The sequence below is a fragment of the Pecten maximus genome, chromosome 4, assembly GCF_902652985.1.
Source record: "Pecten maximus chromosome 4, xPecMax1.1, whole genome shotgun sequence".
In the NCBI taxonomy this organism is placed as follows: domain Eukaryota; kingdom Metazoa; phylum Mollusca; class Bivalvia; order Pectinida; family Pectinidae; genus Pecten; species Pecten maximus.
In genome coordinates this window covers 47,938,792-47,960,056 of record NC_047018.1, presented here as the reverse complement: position 1 = coordinate 47,960,056, position 21,265 = coordinate 47,938,792, and the positions used below count along the sequence as shown (strand labels likewise).

At 34.8% G+C, this 21,265-nt stretch overlaps 2 protein-coding genes and 1 long non-coding RNA gene across 3 annotated transcripts in view; 2 read left to right on the top strand and 1 right to left on the bottom strand.

Annotated features, from left to right (window-relative positions):
* LOC117326592 (cell death abnormality protein 1-like) overlaps positions 1 to 4,306 on the top strand; it is a gene marked incomplete at its 5' end in the record, with an annotated part of 34,606 nt that extends 30,300 nt beyond the window's left edge. The window contains 6 exons of the mRNA XM_033883350.1: positions 363 to 458; positions 1,046 to 1,141; positions 1,303 to 1,417; positions 1,731 to 1,827; positions 2,341 to 2,381; positions 2,686 to 4,306. Of these exons, the coding sequence (XP_033739241.1) occupies positions 363 to 458; positions 1,046 to 1,141; positions 1,303 to 1,343 (233 nt within the window). The remainder of the gene's footprint in view (positions 1 to 362; positions 459 to 1,045; positions 1,142 to 1,302; positions 1,418 to 1,730; positions 1,828 to 2,340; positions 2,382 to 2,685) is intronic.
* Positions 4,307 to 4,694: 388 nt separating this feature from the next.
* LOC117326591 (uncharacterized protein K02A2.6-like) lies at positions 4,695 to 5,282 on the bottom strand. The gene has a single exon (XM_033883349.1). It carries the CDS (start codon positions 5,280 to 5,282, stop codon positions 4,695 to 4,697), a length of 588 nt encoding a protein of 195 aa, XP_033739240.1.
* A 10,427-nt stretch (positions 5,283 to 15,709) lies between these two features.
* Positions 15,710 to 19,774, top strand: LOC117326302. The gene is made up of 4 exons (XR_004532466.1): positions 15,710 to 16,809; positions 17,300 to 17,370; positions 17,748 to 17,840; positions 18,860 to 19,774. It is a non-coding gene; the product is annotated as an uncharacterized LOC117326302 (long non-coding RNA).
* Positions 19,775 to 21,265: the final 1,491 nt, after the last annotated feature.

Below are 21,265 nucleotides of genomic sequence, written 5' to 3'. Positions count from 1 at the left end.
ATCTTGAGGAATCAATACAGCTATTTATTTCAGGGAAATCGGATTACTGTTTAAATCACGTCTAAATTATCGTTATAACATCGTTTATTTATTGTGACGCCAAATCTATTTTTCGCCTGCAGCATTCGATGCCATGTATTGACAACAGGAATAGTTATTTAATGCATTTAAAGAGAGCACTATTTTTTTCTGTAACAAACTCCAACAAATACATAATTAGTTTCAATTTCAAAGCAAGGCTTATTCTCTTGTTATTTTTTCGCCAAATTTTAAAATAAGAAATTTGATATAATGATAGTATTGAAATGTAAACGACGACATAATAATATGCGCTTGTTATGGAGGGACATTATTTTTCACAGAATGCATTCCTGGAAAGCACGGTACTAACTGTGATCAAAACTGTCCAGGAAAATGTAAGGATATGATTTGTGAACGGGACACAGGATCCTGTAAAGGTGAGTCTCTGTTTGATATTAATGCTAAACACCAACACATTCCAGGATTCTGGCTGAATGATGGTTATGTTTTATTGTCACATTGCTGCAACATCTTGGAACTCAAACTGATATAACAAAAAATAGCTTAAATTCTTCGACCATTTATGACTGACATCGGCGTCGTCAGTTTTAGAAATACACTGTAGTTATTTTTAACGCAATGGAGGATGAGAACTATCCCTGCTTTTGTGAACCTTGAATGACCTGAATCATTTCTCATTACCATTTATTGTCATTTTGTATCATTTGCGATTGATAATTATTCTATAGCATCAGAAATACAGCTTTAAATCCCTCTAGTGCCGAGTCATCAGTTAAATGTGCTAACATGACATGCACCTTCTCGTTTCAAACCAGTGGTTTTCCTCGTTCTTGTATTGTTATTTACAACACGATTTTGTTTTATTTCAAAATACTTTAACCTTTTAATTAAGGGACCTGAATGTCCTATGGCTTTGACATTGTCTAAATCATCGGTCAAAACGAAGGGAATTGCGTTTTGAATTAAGAATCCATCTTACATTATTAACTTATTTCTTTTGTAGGGTGTATAGCTGGAAGGTACGATGTAACATGTTTACTTACTTGCCCAGTGACGTGTAAAGACTTTTGGTGTAATCAACAAACCGGACATTGCTTAGGTAAAGTAGTAAGAAAATAAATCAAAGTCTGTATGCCATATACTACTAGCTAGAATAATCAATTTGTACCTCACATCATACTTAAGAACAAAACTTTTATAGCAGAAATATAGTTTCTACCTAATTACTAGTTGTAGCGATAATGCGTTTTTTCTATATAGATTGCTACCCCTGGAAAGTACGGAGTGGTGTGTGGTGCTGATTGTCCGGACACATGTACGGACAATATATGTAGTAAGGACGATGGACAGTGTCTAGCCACTGATCTAACCATTGGTGGGTATAATGTGTACAAGTCAAGTAAGAGTCTCAGTATGCCGAAAAAGATGTACACAATATTAATACGAGTTTTGAGCTTTATGAAATGTACAGAACTTAAAACCTTAGAAGTGACAGATAATTAAATAGACAGATAATAATAAAGATTAAATGTGAATAATCCCCTCTATGCAGAATCTTATACTTTCAATGTACAGAGATAACAAATTGTAGAACAGGAGTTTGTAACATAGGAAACTGTAGCATTTAAGTATAAAGATAATCTTTATTTAACACGCGCTAACTGAATAGGAATTTTATTGCATTGCAGCCGATTCTAAAATGACTATTATAGCTGTCCTGGCTGTTGTTTGTGGACTCCTTTTTGCTGCATTGATCGCCTTAGCAGTGGTGGTATTTTTTCTTCGGTAAGTATTAATTTAACAGTTTCGTCGGCAGCGAAAACCATTTCACTGTACGTAATATAAAATCAGTCTTCATGTCGTTGAAGGCTTGGTTTAGCTTGTTTGATGACACTTGATTGCCATTCTGTTAAGAAAAGGTATTATTACTTCTTCATGTATGTTCATATACCAGCTGCGCATCGATATATTTGGTATATCGAACATAAAAATTTGCTATCACAACAATTATATATATATTGCAAATACCAAGCTTTGTTTGTATTCCATTCGCTACATGATGTTGTTTCTAAATGCCATGATCACAATTAAATATTTCTCCCCGCGAATTATATCATATATGCATACCGAAATACCATGATAATCCGTTAAGTATCAAAACGCATACAACAGTTGTGTACATTCATAATAGCACTAATCGGGAGCAAGGTTTGACCCATCGATAGAGATTAGGACCGTATAAATGGCCCTTGCTGGTTGGCAAGCAAACTTAATTAACATTATCATTTCTGTTTGCAGAAAGAGACTAAGCAGAAAGAACCGACCAGATAAGGACACAGGTGTGACGATAGAAACATACATTAAATACAATGAAAAAACAACATGCAGCGGTTTAATTTCGCGCTGCTGGTTACTAGTGGTCGTTATTCGTTTCGAAAGCCGTATAATGTTAATTTTGTTATTTGTACTGTGGCACTCGTAAACAAGCAAAATTTCAAAAGAAATACACTACAATACTTTACATGTTTTGTTAGTGTTAATTGGATAACTTTGAACGTAAATACACATTTTTCGTTCATTTATCTCGATAATAGTCTTGTATGTGTGACCTCATCTTTATACTGATACATGATTTCCTTGCAGAACAATCCGTCCCAGACACGGGATATACGTCTATTTCACCTCGCCAAGAAGAAACTCCCCACGTCTATGAAATGATGGTCACCTAATACGCAATACAAGTTGATATAATCATCAAAGATCTTTGATTCGGACAGCTGTGATCCCTTAATCAAGCATCAAAGGAACTAATGTTCAAAAAACTAAATGCATGGATATTCAGAAAATAAGTGTTTATACCTTCCGCATACGAGTATTTGGATTTTGTAAATATAAATAGATATTTCTAAAATGACGATTCAAGTGAATGTTGAGATAAATTTCTGTATGCTCGTGTTGCTGTAATAATTTTTATTTAACTTACATCTACATATTTATATAGAAATGTGGATAAGGATAATACTTTTGCTGGGGGAAATAGCAGCTTCAGATACTTCTGATTTTTTAGAAAATGAATTTGATCACGGAAAAGTCAAATTTTTATTCACCCCCCCCCCCCCCCCCCCCTCATTTTGTGAAAAGTGTATCATATAATCATAATCACAAGGGACTATATATCTGTATGTATTTTGATGTATCTACATAAGAACTTCGCACTACTAACTTGTACTAAAACGACAAAGCACAAGTGTGATACACTTTAATACATTATACTGTTAGCTCTTCTAAATCTAAGTCTCAAAAGGTATTGAAAGATGCTTTCATCGTGTATCTCGCTAAGGTTCCAGTTTAAATATCTTAACGGTTTTAATGTATGAATGTAGAATACCATGATTTATAAAGCTGAATTTCGATTTTGTTACGATGACTTACTTTTTATGTATTCCATGATGATTTTGTTGTTGTTGTTTGATAAGACAAATATGGTGAGTGTGTTAATCTGGGTAGCGTTAGGTCTTCGTAGCTGTTTTCGTATGTTACGGCCAAATAATACGTTATCCGGTCAAACTATGCCGCTCTCCAAATTGGAGGTAAACAAACGATACTATTGGGGTGAAAAGTGTTCGCCGATCATAGATACGTGTCCCATACAAAGTTAATTACCTTAATTCAGCTCTACAAAAACAACCGCGTTACTGGAAAACGTGAAACAAACAATAACGACACAATATTCACATATTTTGCCGACTACATACAAATATATTCATTGACTGTGGCGCGGTCTACGAATATGCGTACAATTAGTTCCATGACCATGACATTTTTTTCCGGCATCACTATTCGATATTCAAAACTTGGTTTCCGTCTGACAACAATCACCCGAAAGGGTTTTAATAGTAATAGCTTGTGATTGAGTACGACGTCTGTTTCAAACTCAGAACACAACACACGTGTTAACAGAACATGGCGACTTTTATTAATAATACTCAGCACAAGTATATGGACAGAGTACTATCTACAAGTAATGACGCTACGCGTTAAAGGTACATTAACCGAACCTGTAGTATCAATTACGTAATTGATCATACTTGTAAAATATCCCCTCTTTAGATAGCAAAACTGACCCAAAATATTAACTGGCAAAATTGTTCCAAATTCTAGTAAGTGTTCCTTACCTATGAAATATGTCCACAAGAATAGTCTCTAGTTCTACACAAAATTGTAAACTTGAGATAAATTGTAACAATAAAATCATCAAATCTAATTATGACTTGTTGTCATTAAATTCATCGAAACAAAAGAATTGAACCTAATCTAGGGAAAAGGGGTAGACTGTCCAGATCCTACAGGAGTACAGGGATTATTCTGCCCTTGAACACTACTCCTGTTGATAACTAACTAGAATTATATACATTCACTTGGTAACAACATAGTCTTTGAACTTTGTTGGAAGATGGACATTCCTCCTTAGGCGGACCCCTGTGCAGGTAGAATCCGTGGATTTGGACGATGTTGTTGTTACCACTGGAATAGTAGTCTTTCTTGGGGTAGAACCAACATCACTAGGTGTAGTAGAGATAGTAGAAGGTTCCGTCGTTAAGACCCTTTTGTCCTCATGATTACTACACGGCCTATCCATATTAACATCTGGTTTAACCGATTGTAGATGTCGGCGATTTCTCTGATAAACACCCTGTGGTGTTCCTGACTAAATATGAACGTTTCTCCAGGTCTGCGCGCTCAACAACTCCACTTGTTGACCAAAGTTTTTCTTTGTCTACTTTGATCCTTACGTCATCCCCCACATCAAGTTGAGGTAGTTCTCGAACTCCATTACGCCTATTGTAGTAGAATGCATACCGCTTCTTGTACTGCGTGTCTCGTGCCCGTACGTCTTTGGGTTTTGGCCATTCCGGAAGTAGTTTCTTTTCCGTTACAGGTAATTTTGTTCGGATTTGTCTCCCCATAATTAATTGACTTGGACTGTACCCAGTTGACCCATTAGGCGTTGCACGATAAACCATGAGAGCCGCAAAAACGTCATCTTGTGCCAATATGCGTTTAGCTATCTTCACCGCACTCTCAGCCTCCCCATTACCTTGAGGGTAGTGAGGGCTGGAGAATACTTGTCTAAATTCATAATCCCTTGCGAAATCAGCAAACTCATCCGACGCAAACTGTGTACCGTTGTCGGATACAAGTTCCTCTGGAATACCCCAATGCGCGAAAATGTTTTTCATTCGAAGAATAACTTGACTACTGGTAATGTTGGTAAGATGAGCAATCTCGACATACCGAGAGAAATAGTCAATCAGAATGAGGGTAATTCTTGCCCTGAAACTCGCAGAGATCTGCTGCTACTTTCTGCCATGAACATGAAGGCAGTGCCGTCGTTTTCAATGGCTCCTTCCGTTGAGTTGGTTTGTGTTCCTGGCAAAACTTACATGAACTTATTCTGTCCTTGATACTTCTGGTGATGCCTGGCCACCAAACTGTAGACTTTGCCCTATCGCAACATTTGTCAATTCCCATGTGACCCTCGTGGATATTTTCTAATATCTCCTCCTGCTGTTCATCTGGAATCACCACTCGACATCTGAACAATAGTATACCATTAGACACAGACAGCTCCCCTCTCGAAGCGTAGTAAGCATGTGCTTTTTCATCCACACCACTGATTTTGCTCGGCCATCCATGTTTAGTGTACACTAGAGCTTTCTGAACTCCTAGATCATGTAGTTGAGCTTCCCGTACGCGCTCGAGCCTCACATCAGAAATAGGTCTAAATGTCTCTACTGAATTAACATACAGTTCCACTTCGTCACTCGAACTTCCCTCCTCAAGTGCAATAGGACTCGGGCTTCGCGACAATGTATCTGGAACAACGAGCATTTTCCCGGGTACATGCTCAGCAACCGGATTGAACCTCCTAAACCTCATTAGAAGGCGTTGACACCTCAATGGAGTCTTGTCCAGGTCTTGTGTATTGATCAGGGGTACTAACGGTTTATGGTCCGTTAAAAGTTTGAATTTTTCCAAACCCACTAGGTATCTTTCGAATCTTTCACACGCCCACACCGAGGCCAAACATTCTTTTTAGATTTGTGCATATTTTGTCTCTGCCTCTGTAAGTGTGCGTGAACAAAACGCGACTGGTTTGAGTTCTCCTTTGTCATCTATTTGGTAGAGAGCAGCACAAAGTCCAAAACTGCTTGCGTCCGCACTAACCACAGTTTCGCGTTTCGCGTCATAAAAGTCCAAAACCGGAGTTTCTGTCAACTTACGCTTAACCTTGTCAAACGCCTGTTCTTGCATCAGAGTCCACATCCATGCTTGATCTGATTTAAGCAAATCAGTCATAGGTTTCATATCATTTGATAAACCTAGCATGAAGCGACCAAGTAGTTGATCATTCCGAGTATGCGTCTCAATTCTGTGACATCCTTAGGAGCATCAAGGTTCCTAATAGCTGATATCCGTTTAGGATTAGGTGAGATTCCCTCTGAGCTTATCACATGACCAAAGTACTCGATGCTTGATTTCCCAAATTCACACTTGTCTTTGTTAAGTTTTAGACCTGAGGCAGTAATTCTGTCTAACACTCTTTTCAAACGTTCATCATGTTCCTCCACAGTCTTCCCATATATCAAGGTATCATCAATAATAGCCTCCACACCTTCTAGTCCTGAAAGAAGTTCCGTTATCTTTCTCTGGAAAATCTCTGGGGCTGATGTGATGCCAAATGGAACCCGACGAAAACAAAACCGGCCGAAGGGTGTGATAAATGTGGTGAGCTTAGAGCAATCTGGGTGGAGTGGTACTTGGTAGAACCCACTACTAGCATCAAGCTTAGAAAATACTTTGGCACCAGCAAGTTTTGGAGCAATATCCTCGAGAGTAGGTAACATAAGTATCTCGCGCTTTACTCCTTCATTAAGTTTCTTCAGATCAACACAAATGCTGACATTACCGTTCTTTTTCACTACCGGTACCATAGGGGCGCACCAATCTGTAGGTTCTGTGACCCTCTCAATATCCCTTCACTCTCCATCCTCTGTAGTTCCTGTGAAACTTTATCAAGTATTGGGAATGGAACACGTCTGGCTGTAGTCACACAATAAGGTTCAACTCTGTCTCTCAGTTTAATGTATGCTGGCTCACAGTTCAGTAGTCCTGATGACCCAAATATTGAAGAGTTGTCAAGTTTCACATTTTCCTCAATCCTAACAACAAGACCTAGTTTCATTGCAGCATCACGCCTAAGTAAATTACTCCTATTCTGTCCTCCAATGAAACAATTCTATTGGATAATTGGTACCTTTATACCGTACTTCATGGGTGAATCGGCCGACACAGCCAAGCGTGCCTCCCGGAGTTTGGAATACTGTGTTGTTGTCTATCTTCTTCAACACTGGTTTGTTTTTCAGGCGTTGATAAGTCAGCTCAGCCATGACAGATGTATCTGCTCCTGTGTCGATTTTCAATGTAACGGATGAACCACATACAGGTAAAGTTATTTTCCATGGTTCTGACAAGGCGTTATTCTGTACTGAGCCTAGGAAGAATTCTAGACACTGTTCATGTTGTACTACTTCATGTACTGTACGTTTACTTTTACAACATACTGCAAAGTGATTTGTGCCTTTACATTTATGACATTTCTTGCCATAAGCTGGACATGACCCACGTTGATGTGTTCTGTTACACCGTGAACATACCTTCTGACTGTGTGTATACGTATCTATATCACTATGTGTGTTGTGACGAGACCCTATGCCTTGTTTATGAGATTGACCTGTAGGACGTTTCGGCCACTTTTTCTTGTTGTGTACCGCATCAATACTGTTAGTTTTTGTTGTTTGATCTTTGACCTGGTTTTTAACTTGTTCAGCCAGACGAGCAATTTGGAGTGCTGTTTCTAACGTAAGATCAGATTTCAAATGCAACTTTTCCGAAATTGTCTTATCGGTAATACCAATCACCAACCGGTCTCTGATATGGTCGTCCTTGTTTGCCCCGAAATCACAATACTCAGCGAGTTCGAAAAGGGACCGGATAAATGCCTCAGATGGACCTTGGCTCCTCATATAAAATTTGACACGTTCGTGTATAACGTTTCGTTTGGGTATAAAATAAGCGTTCAGTTTTCCAACCACCTTTTCGTACTTGTCCTCGTCTCCCGCAGGGTCAAACGAAATAGATCTAAAAACACTCTCCCCTTGTTTCCCCATCGCATATATGAGAGAACTTATCTGAATGGTATCTTCTTCTTTGTTTAGTTTTGTTGTCGTTCTATATCTTGAGAACCGCTGAAACCAGTCTGGCCATTCGATGGGTGACGAGAAATCAAAGGCCTCGGGAGCATGGAATTTCGCCATTGTTGAATCCTGACGCGCAGTTTCGTGTCGTGCCGGTTGTTCAAATGGACGATTAGTTTCTCGATCTACGTCGATCCAAACCTTACTCCACATCAGATCCCGATTCTGACACCATGTTTCAAACTTAGAACACAACACACGTGTTAACAGAACATGGCGACGTTTTATTAATAATACTCAGCACAAGTATATGGACATAGTACTATCTACAAGTAATGACGCTACGCGTTAAAGGTACAATTGAGTGTAGACTAAATGTATCACATGTACCTGTAACCAAGTACATATATGCATAATGTTTATAGATAGATGTATACTCTTATACATAAGATATGTGTTACTGTTTTATCATTGTATATATATCATCTTATTATTTTGTTGGTTCATTTTTCGTTGGTTAACTAACAGCATCTTATATAATTGATTTTTTCTATTAGTTAACCCTATATAAAATGAATAGATCTGGCACTTCGTTGAAAAATGTATGATAGCATTCCTTTGATTTGAAGAGTTTTAACAAGCCACGTCAATTAGTAGAAAATTGGCAGTTTGTGGTCTCTCAAAATGTAGAGTTTGATTGTGTACTGGACATAACTTGTACTCGAAGTACTAAGTACTGTTTTATATATATTTCAAATACTTTTCTTCCAACAGTTTATATTTATCTTAACATACAATAAAAAAGAAAGTTGTTCGCTTTTTTTATCACCTTGATAGCATATTCCGGATCTAATGTCTGATTTTGATTTACAGTTTAACATCAGATTGACTTACATTTCTATTTGGTAAACCAACTTTTTTTTGTTTTGGTTATACCTGCCTCATTAAATCCAGGTGGAGTTCTTTTAACAGTTATATAAGATATATACAACCCCCCCTAAGTTGTTTGTGGTCTCTTAAAATGTAGAGTCTGAATGTGTACTGGAACTATCTTGTACTCAAAGTACTACTGTTTTTAATATTTCAAATACTTTACTTCCAACGACAACGTTTGTTTGAAGGACATTGGCATTTGTTTTGGTATTTTCTCGTCTAATTCTGTTATTCCTTATATACATGTAATTAAATGTAAAGGTTCACGTAAGACACACTATATATATATGAATTCATATAAATGTATATATGTATGTTTTGCTTTAATCTATATTTTGTGAATACAAGTCTGTTATGCAACCTTTAAAATCGATTATAAACTGTTTGTTCATATTATAAACCCATATACATTTAGGAAATGGTGTCTGTTTTCTTGTTATTTTGTTTTTGATTTACAGCTTATCAACAAATGCTGAAACTTGTTTTAAGTCTACGCAAAAGTATGGTCCCCCATGGGCTGTTATCAGTCAAAGACTTTATACAAAAATGCAGTTCTTATTGCAGCATTTGTTTAATAATACAGGTAGAGGTTCGCTCCTGAATTATTTCATTCTTTTTTTTTTCATTACGCCAAATACGGCCAAGCTAGCTTCTGTTGTAGTAGTTATGAATGAAACCGCAGATTTATACTCATTGTTAATATAGGAAGTGCACTTTCGTAGAAATAGAGAAAATTACAGTATTTGATTACCTATATAACAGCTCCATAACTTCTTCTAAAAGATGACATATACTTAAAACGAATAACTCAAATACTTCAAGAACAGTTCAAGTCTATATTGACAGTAATGACAGGTTTCGACATTTTATAGCAATATGCTTCATCGATGATATTTTCGTTGCTAGTACCTTTATACTAGGTTAACTGTTTATGACAATAAAAGTATGTGTTAAACAAAGTCAGATATTTGAAAAATAACAATTACCAAAGTTTTGAACTTTCAACCGGTGCCAACATTAGATATGAAATTATAAAAGGGGTTTCAGTAAACGTATACATATATAGTTCCGATGTAACATTTGGTATAATGTAAATTTAACGCTTAAAACCAAAAAGGTGAACAATTAGAAATTCAGCAAATACGGTCAATATAGCTAATTATTATATCATAACTTATACCGTGAGCAGATGATTATCATATCAATATTTGTTATCAGATTGTGTTCCTCAGAGGTACGGCATCAGATGTGAACAGAATTGTTCTACAAATAGCCTGGGTAGTCTATGTGAGAATGTCAACGGCCACTGTTACGGTGAGAAACAGATTCAAAATTTACAATTTCAATATATAATATTTCTCTGATAATAAAGAAAAATCTAGATTATATAAATAATGTTGTGTGAAAACTCCACGGGTAACTGTATTGGTGAGTTATATCTAGGCAAAGTGTCATTAGAGTGGTCTAGTGGCGCAGTGATTCTCTCCACTTACCACCCCCACCCCGCTTCCATCTGGGCCTACATGAGTCATGAACAAAGTCGAAACACTTTACGATATGTTTTCACTATAATAAGATTAAAACTGATAGCGTTATATACAATTTGTAATGGTTATACATACAATAATATCGAAAATAAGATAGAACACGTTTGACGATGTAAATCAATGTTATTTAATATATTTTTAAGATTGTGTTCCTCAGCAATACGGTATTAGATGTGAACAGGATTGTTCTACAATTTGCCAGGACCAGTTGTGTGAGAAAGTCAACGGAATCTGTAATCGTGAGTAAAAGCTTCAAGCTTACGAACATCGTGAAAACATGATTATTAAAATTTAAACATAGGATGTTGCCAATGAATTCACGATTATAGCTGTTTATCTTGCAAGGTCAACAACATGGCTGGAAAGATTTGAATTCCATAAAATACCATTGATCGAGATGCATTAGTAATATTACTTAACTCGAAACATAAAAAGAATAGTGTTTTAATATAAAAGTTGTAATATACTAGTTGTTCTAATTATGTTCTCGTTTCTTTCTTTATTCATTCATTTTTTCATATGTCGCCAATATAATTCAACTGCTGTTAAAACTAATAAATACATGGTTAGATGAAGATTTCACCTTGGTCTCTATTGGACGTATTTAGTCCCATAAGATCAGTCGAATTTTTGCGCTTTTCACAAACGTAGTTTATGTGTTGAGAAAATTTTATTGAGTGATCTATTTCATTTATTCCTCTGATATGTTTATTACTCATGTAGTAGATGTAGCAAGTATCTAGAAACTGAAGCACGTCTTGATAAAACATTACATTTTCCTGAATCCAAATAATGGATTTCGTTTTGTACCTACAATGATAGTGATATATTTTCTGTATCATGTGATAATTATTATAACTCCAACAAATACACAATACAAATAATTAAACACACAAAAATCATTTAAAAAAGTAAGAACTAATTTTACAGTTCTAAATCTTATTTTTCGTCGAAATAAAGTATCATTTACTATGGAGAGACATTATATATTACAGAATGTATTCCCGGGAATTACGGTACTAACTGTAATCAGAACTGTCCAGGAAATTGTAAGGACACATGTGAACGGGACACAGGATCCTGTACAGGTGAATTACTGATTTATATAGATATTATATACCAGCACAAGCTAACGGCTATGGCTGCATGATATAGCTGATATTTCATGACATGATGCAATGTTTTATATAGAAGAATAACGTTGTCGTATTAAACAAAGTATGACAATTAAGATGATAATACTGCGACCTTTAAATGACGTCTAAACGATACAAAACAGTGTATCAACCAAACACAAAAATCAGTTAACGTATCATTTGCTATGGAGAGACATATTTTACAGACTGTATTCCTGGAAAGCACGGTTTTAACTGTGATCAGAACTGTCCAGGAAATTGTAAGGACATGATGTGTGAACGATACACAGGGTCATGTAAAGGTGAGTTACTGTTTAATAAGGATATCTTACACAATAACCTTCTAACGGCTGGAAGTCCATGACGATTATGGGTACTAGCATCGTGGTCTGTTTTGGAAAGAGCTTCAATTCGTATCAATGATTGACGTACATGTATACGATGATCTAAAATATGCATGTTTGTGTCAATATCGCGTTCCACTATTTCGAGAACATGACAATTTCTCATTGTATTGATTTGATTGTCATTAATATTGTAAAAATCACGTGATATAACTCGTGCAAATGAATAATGATCAATCATGCATTCTTATGTTTTCAGAATGCGTTACTGGAAAGTACGGTAATGCATGTGATCAGGACTGTCCTGGAAATTGTAATGAGACGTTGTGTAGAAGGAACTCAGGACACTGTATAGGTGGGTAACAGTTTACTGTGTTATATACTGTGAAATACTTAGACCAATTCAATGATATTCCCATTATCAATAAATGAAACATATTCCAGTCGAGGAAATCAACATTTGGGCTTTTAACGATATTGAAACATTTTATATGGATTTGAAATATAACAAGAAATTTTCTTCACGATATACAGTTAATATATTTAAAGTTTAAGTGATATACAACGTGGAGTACATTTAGCATTGCGGAATATGTTTAAATACAATGCATCAATAATTGTATTCTGTTATTTTTCCCTTTTTATAGCTTGCGTTCCTCAGAAGTACAGCATTAAATGTGAAAGTAATTGTTCTACAAATTGCCTGGATAGCCTATGCGAGAAAAACAGTGGGAACTGTTATGGTGAGCAACAACTCTATATATATATTGCAGTATAATTATAAAGGGATTGAACGGTGTTTTATTGCGTTTACGGTGTTATGAACACCTTATAGCTATATATTGAATATGTTTGTATTCCATTGTGTTCATAACACTATTAACGCAATGTTCGGACATGTATACATGTATATGTATGTTTGATGTAAAAAGTGATTTATGACTCTCACATTATGGTAAAGAAACAATGATAGTTTATGGGAAATCGGACACTGGGTATACACATCTACATACCAGATATACTTGGCGAGTAATAAAAGTCTGCGTCACATTTGATAAATATTCATATTAATTTTATTTCTTTGTTTACATGTTATCCTGTTGCTGATGTTGCTTTGTTTTCCATTATCTAGCAGAAGTATCTGTTCATTGAACATATCACCTTTAGCTATCCAATTACTTACCTGTAGCTTCAAAATACGTGCGTTAATTTGATGTATTTACTGGACAGCTAAATGTGTTATCTATAATTTTGCTGCTGCACTATAGATACCTTAAACTGGAATATTTTGGTGTCGGGAAATATTGACGATTTTTTGGTCAAAATATGGTATAATTATTTTGGTGTGTGTACTTTTGGCATTTCCATCCAACTGTGTTAAATATTGATTTACTCTGACGTCCATGTAACTAAACGACCTCTGCTAACTGAGCCGGAGATAAAATGAAATATTTTTTCTCGGTCCGCCGTTTAACAGTATTTTTTATCATCGTCACGCGGTGATTGCTTTTGAAGTCATTTCCATTCACAGACAACGAGGTCTACTGTAGAATTTCGTTTTAAAACAAGCATTTAAATGATTTCAATATGTATTCATATACGTAGCCATTAACATAGACGGTGCAAGCGTCAGCAAATCAACAAAATATATTGTTATGTTTCGGCTAATTGATTTCGAATCAACTGCAACCGTGTGATCTTACTTGAGCTACAAGGTAAAAAGTTCTGGGTAAAAAGCTTCAGAACTTGCGAGTTTTCGTAAATATATACGTTTCATAAAAAGTCCGTTTCACAAAGGTATTTATAGCTTTTTTAGTATCTTACGTCAAAATCGTACGTTCTGCCGGTAAACATATACCGCTCTCTAACGTGGAGGTAAAGAAGTTTTGGGGTAGAAATTGTGCGACGGTCCTATATCTGAGTCCCGCACACATACTATAAACTGTATTTTGTTCTATCCATACAACCGTATTATTGAGAGAAGATATAGAGGATATCTAACAGTGTCTTCAGTAATTCCAAATATATTTCACGAGTGGGGCTAATATTTTGATATTTTTCACGAGTGCGCAGCAGACGATCATGGGAAATATGACAGCAATAACAATGTACATCTTATTGAAGTCAGTAAAAATACATTGGTCTTGTAAGCTATATATGTATGATATTTCTTATTCGTTTTCACCTCCTTAAAATCAAGGCTCTTTATTTTGTAAATCCACATGTCGCGCAACATTTACTTTACATGCTTTTTACGCAATAAGGTGTTTGTTTCCAATTTCACTTGATTGCCTCTTCCAAAAAACAGAAAAAGATTATTTGTTTTTAACGTCTGACCATAGAAAATCTTTTAACATTATCTACATTGCTTTATACAGACCAACCAACCAATTGTTTTCCGATAGACTTTAGTGTCAACGTTTTGGAGTATTTCATTCAAATTCTTGAATTCAATATGGCAATTATGGTTTATAACAAAAGTTTATGGTCTGATATAACACCTAATCAAACAAAAGTTGGGTCATTCAGCTCAAATTTTCTCCAGGGTAGCCATTTTGAAAATGGGTGAATTTCGCAGTAAAAATTCTCAAAAATCTTAAATGTTTACCTGGTAATTATTATTACCTGAACTTTTGGGGAAAAAATCAATCGGACTTACGAAATTGATATCAACATTTCTTATTGATAGTTACCTATCTGGCCAATCAGTGGCTGCCAGACATTTCATCCTTGGCTCAACTTTCTATACACAGGGCTGTTTCAAAAATCTATTTTTTCAATTGGTTGGTTGTTCCCTTACAACTCAATATTTGCAATTGCGTATACAGCGATGATATATATATTTTATAGTGTATATGATTAATTTGGTATTCGTTAAATTGATACTTTTACAGTTTTTTTCAGCTATTGCATCATAAATCTTTAAGAAGCTAACAGATATATATAACGAAGTTCTGAAAATAAAATCCCATTCTCACGTTATGTCCTTTGTTAAAGCAATATCACAAAGAAGTAATTATCTCCGCATCTGCATCATTATGATACGCTATCAATTACGTCACACATTTTGTTGCTAGGCTGTACTGGGGGATTTTATGGTACAAACTGTCTGATGACATGCAATAGCAGGTGTGCTGAATGTGATCAGCAGAGCGGGGAATGCACAGGTAAGTTGTTTATTTATTGGGCTGTTGGCGGAAATAATATATATAAGAAATATGTATATATCTATACATGTATGAATGATAGTATATGATAAATTCTTAAATGTTTTCAACTTGTATTCTACACCCCCCCCCCCCCCCCCCCCCCCCCCCCCCCCCACCCCCCCCCCCCAACCCCCCACCCCGCACCCCCGCCCCTCCCTTGCACTCAGGCATCAGCCTACCTTGTATTAATAGTTGAACTGGTCGGTAACCAAATGTTGGTAAAACAAGTCAAGTTAATGTATATATTGATGATATGATAAAATGCACCAATAATTGATTGAGTTTCCATTGGATGATACCTGGAAAGGGAAACTAATATTTTGTACATGAATTATTTTACATGTAAGTTTTGTTTTAGAACAGGACAGGTAAGATCTTCCAACTTAGCATACAACTGATTATTCACATCGAATTTAACACACTACATTAGCGAAATGACATACACATAGCCGAACAAAACAGTACAATGACAACAGACAAATAAAAATGTACACAAATTTCTTAAGACGAATTATATTCATCCGTTATAGAAAAGTTGTCAGCGGGTTGCGTCAGGTGGAAGCAACGAACACACATTCAAACAAAACAGATCAAGAACACAAATCAAACTAAATATACATACGATGACAATGAGGTTGTTTTACATTGTATTGTTTCATCACGTGAATTACCTGTCATTTTTCCTTGTACATCTGTGTTTGTCCTGTCTTGTGTACCTGTTTGTCTTATGGTAGTTCATTTGTCGTTGTACATTACTTGTCTGGTGTGTATAGATGAAATATCAAAGTTACTAGAGTGGGTGAGTTAAATGAATTCCCTGATCAGTAGTATGTAACGTATATATATATATCACTCAGGTATCCAGCTTTTTAAATTGGCTTTTTTAAAACCATGCAGTAGTCTAATGCGCTCTTTATGTCAACCAAGGTATGTATAATATTCAATTGCATTGTTTTATTTTTTATCCATGAAAAAATTTCGTAGAATTGCTTTCGGTGCTTAACGAGAGACAAATATTTAACCTGGAGCAATTTTATCGATTGTTAGAATTAAACATTGTATATCTTAAACATTATTAACAATGCATTTGTTGCAAGATTTGTGATATATGATGAAAGATATATTTCCGATATACTGTGTATTTGCTAGAGTTGTCTTTTTGGTTTATGTATGCAGTACTGATTACTTTTCATTGACTGCACAAATACTTTATCTACATGTTGTATCATCATAAAATACTAAATAAAAATAATGTTGTTTTTATTGAGCCTGTGTTCTGCCGGGCTTTCCGCCGTTTGTACTTCGTAAGGAGACTACATTAATCGTGGACCTTTAACAAGGTTTGTCTTAAAATATCTATAGATTCAAATTGAAATGAAATGCATTACATTACATTGCAATACGAAGGCATTTGTTAATAAATTGATTTACATCAATTTTTTATCAATTATAATATCAAGGTCAAAGCATCCACAGAAGTTGTAGCAGAATGCATATAAATTATATGAGATATATCCTGAAACGTTTGGTGATTCCAATTTGTTTACCTTAGGTATATTAACGGACAACCCTGTGAAACGCTAAATAATTAATTCCATCAATTTATCATTGTTATACGATTATCCTTTTTTATTTTTTTTATTTTCATTAATTATTTGATTTTTACTAATTATTTGGTTTTCGATATTTTTTTTTCAACAATTATTTGATTTTGATTAATCATTTGATTTTCATTAATTATTTGGTTTTCATTAATTGTTTGACTTTCATCAACTATTTATTTGTTTTTTCTTTAATATATTCACCTAAGGAATGATTTTTATATTGCAGAATACATTAGATACCGGGAATGCCTGTATCTGAACATTCATCACGACTGAGGAGGTACTGATGTCCTCACGGTAAAAGATGTACTTCTTCAGTAAAGAGTAATGTAGTAGCTGTGGATGTTATATTTATCAACTTTCGTAAATCTGTATAGAGTAATCAGTATTATACAAGGTTTCCTCTGTTTTTTTTGTTTTTTTTTTTTTAATCTTTGTTCTCGTACGTGACATTAAGTTCCAACCAATAACGGTTTTCAAATGTAGCACATGATTTCTGAATTATGATCTTTTTTACGGGATAACTTAACTATCTAACACACCATGCTGTATGCACTACTTTGAATTTCAACACTGCTGTTGTTGTTAAGATATTTAAAGGGTGTAACAGATAAACACAAATAACAGTCGGTACATTGTTCTTACCGTACACATTATGCCGTCGTCTGTTTTAGCCGACGGATGATATTGGAACTTTTTGGTGAATGATTGGCGTGGAGGGATATAGGATAGTAACCATTATATGTGCACCAGTAATCTGCGAATTGGTATGTAAAAATAAATACAATGTATTACTCGGGAAAAACTGAACAACTCTTCCAATATCAGACAATTTTGATGAAATTATATGATTCATCTTATTACATGTCGCGTTTCAGAATATACACATGAATTTGGCATTCTCCTGAATTAGTTAATGTGAATTATGAAATAGTTCGGTATAAATAGGGGTATTTCTCCTCCAGATCAAAATGTTGACCTTGTTTTCTTTAGCTACCTCCTTTGTTTTCTTGGGGTTCAAATATCATCAGGGACGAGTCACAAAAGAACAAAACAGCAATGATATAGTTTAAGTTAGAGAGTCTTGTATCATTCTCCTCAGTGTATTTACCAGCACGTAAGGAAGTTTATTTCCCCGTTCATAAATGGAAGTTTGTTTTTGAAGTTTAGCATCGTACACGTTCAAGATCATAGCGATCTAATAACATGTTTTTTTTTACTTACCGGAAGGCGTGGCTGATAGTCATGGTGGTAAATATGTTTGGAATTTGCAGCAAATGAGATGTTTACTAATGATGATTTGTAACCACGTATCGATTGAGATTTGTGATATAGATTTGAATGTTGATACATAGGTGCATATTTTCAGGGGCTAATTTATTTTACTTACGTAACGTTATGGACAAGAGAAATAGATCGTACCGGCTTACGTCCACAACTACATTGTAACACTATTATACAACACGCATGCGCAGCCAGTTTGCTTACAGAAAAGAAATCCGACACAAGTTTAAATGGCAACTATCTGTTTTGGTATTTATCACAAACCACCTCGCACCTCTTCCTCCATTTTTTTTATATAAAAATATTGTTCATTTTGAATTTATACATTCGAACGATATTTCAGGTTATTTGGTTTTTTATATCGTCATTTCTATAGTAACTGAATGCGGCGCAATTAAGTTGATCCCAATCTTTGTATAAATGTGTTTTCATTTTTCATTTTTTTTTTCTTATTATTTTATCTGAAGTAACAGAAACCTTAGCAATTTTGTTTTATTTTCAGTGAATTACCAGGTATGAAATAACATGCAGTGATCAAAATACTGAGTTAAGGGGAGGATCAAGAACAGTTAATTTCAACACAGCTTACAGAAGTGGATTACATCCAGAGTTGAGAGAGTAACAACATAAAACTGAAATCTACATACATTGTATGCAAAGCTTTATAACTTTCAACGTTTAAATCCCGAATTTACAAAGACCAGAGGTTAAAGATTTTGATACTTTAAAGATGTATTATGAGTATAGATGTCGTGGTAAATATTTTATTTGGAGGCAAGAAAATGGACGTTCCGTGGGACACTTGATACAGGAATGTGTCCTTATACTTGATTGGCTGTACGAGCGGGGACAAAGACGAATTATGTGTGTCGATCTATTAATAAGCATATCTGAAAATGAGTTTGTTACGGCAATAAACTTGGCTCATATATGCGTGCGCATGGAATCCCGTGCAACTGACATACATTCTAGGTATAGTTTTGAATGACCAGCGGTATTTCATCTGGTTGCCGGTTTGTGGTGAAAAGTAATGATGATATGAACTTGGTGAGTCATTTAAATGATTTAAAAACTGATATAAAAAAAAAGTAGCAAGAAGGTTTTGTCTAAACTGCAGGCGGAGCATGTGGTGCCTCTAGTCGAAAGCGACAGGAAAGACAACTGTGACGAGGAATACTTTAGAATTTTAAAATCCTCTGAATTGCTGATCTCTTGAAAAATTAGCATTGAAGGAATTATACTTATGTTTCAATCATACCTTTAAATATGTTTCAATACCCCTCATGCTTTTAGGTACGGTTTACCTATCAGCAGATAATACAGCCTGTAATTTTATCCATACACATTAATTACTTGTGAAGACTTGACGCCGTGTCTAAGGATATAGCAAGCGTTGAAGATAGGAGAAACGTCAGAGAAACGACTTTCCTGATCAGATCTATAATTTATTTTTTTTGCTTTTTTTTCATTTTTTTTTTTTTTTTTTTTTTGTGAAATTAGAATGTTTTCCAAATTCTATGAAAACGGATTTTTTTCTGATTAAATAAATCAGAAATACACTATTAATTAAGAACGAAATATCTTGATACTGCAATGATATAAGCAGTATTCTGAGTATTTTCAGAACAGCCGATTTAGCTGTCATTTAAACAGTATTGTCTTATTGAATCATGAGCGTGATGAAATGTTCTCGGAACATAATCTGTATCTGCATGTACATCTTCTTTAATTATTAAATCTTAATACTAATGTATGGGTATGTCTTACAATTAATTGCTTCAAGATCTTTTACATAGTTATGTTTTATGTTAGAAGATGTGAATAATATCATGTATGCTGATAAAGCTGATAAATTGTTCAGACAATGTACGTGTAGATGATGAGTGTGATTGTATATGTGTAGCTTGGCCAGCTCGATTAAATATAATAAGAATATTGAGTTTAACAATGGTCTGTAGTAATTTTTAATTTTTTTACCGAGTTGTATTTTAATTATTCGCATCAATAGCTACTGGTCTAAAGGAATATTATGTATTCTGAACTTTTCTCCATATGTCTTCTTTTGACTACTTTCTATATATTCTTTAATAAATGTTCCTACACTCAATTGATTATAAGTTAAAACTTGTGGACCGTTTTTGTTTTGGGCGGGGATGTTATTGTATCATATGCATGTACTGTATATATTATTAACCATCAAGTGGGTATCCGGAGTTTGTCAATTTTGTGTGTAAATGTATTGTATTACGAAGTTTGTGTTCGTTCATCACCGGAAAGTGTTTGTATGTTTAATTCGGAGACTAAAAATGAGAAGAATTTGAACAACAACACGTGTTCGATATTGGTTTTAACAAATTGTATTGCCTTAAAGTTCTTACAACTTAGTTAGCCTTCTCCTAACTTAAAAACATTTACATACATCATGACTGTCTTAACATGTATATTTAAATATAATTTTCGATTGAATAAATTGAATTTACAAAATATTTGTTATAATTTGTTTTGTTGACAGTTGTTTCTCTCTACCCTGAACTACTCAAGAGTATTAAGCAAGGTTTTCACACAAAAACATGATGAATTTTTTGTATTCCTTCATGTACTTACAAAGGTAAAAGTTTTACTATTGTGTTCAAAAGTGAGATCTTGATTTTCCCAAAGAAGGATATGACATTATACTAAAACACAGCCAATCCTCGCCTAACATTACAATACATCAGCATGAATTGTGTATTTGATCAATATTGAAATAAAGGAAGGTATTTAAATTCTTTTTGATTACGCAATAACTAAAAAATTTGAGTTACACTTTTTTTTCATTAAATATTGTAACGTTGACACGGAGAAACAGGGTAGGTTGTTTACATTCACGAGATAGATAGACAAGGACTCCCAAACACTGAAAAAGAGA

Coding starts and splice junctions, on each gene's coding strand:
- LOC117326591 (XM_033883349.1), bottom strand. CDS start 5,282: ATGAAAAACATTTTCGCGCATTGGGGTATTCCAGAGGAACTTGTATCC.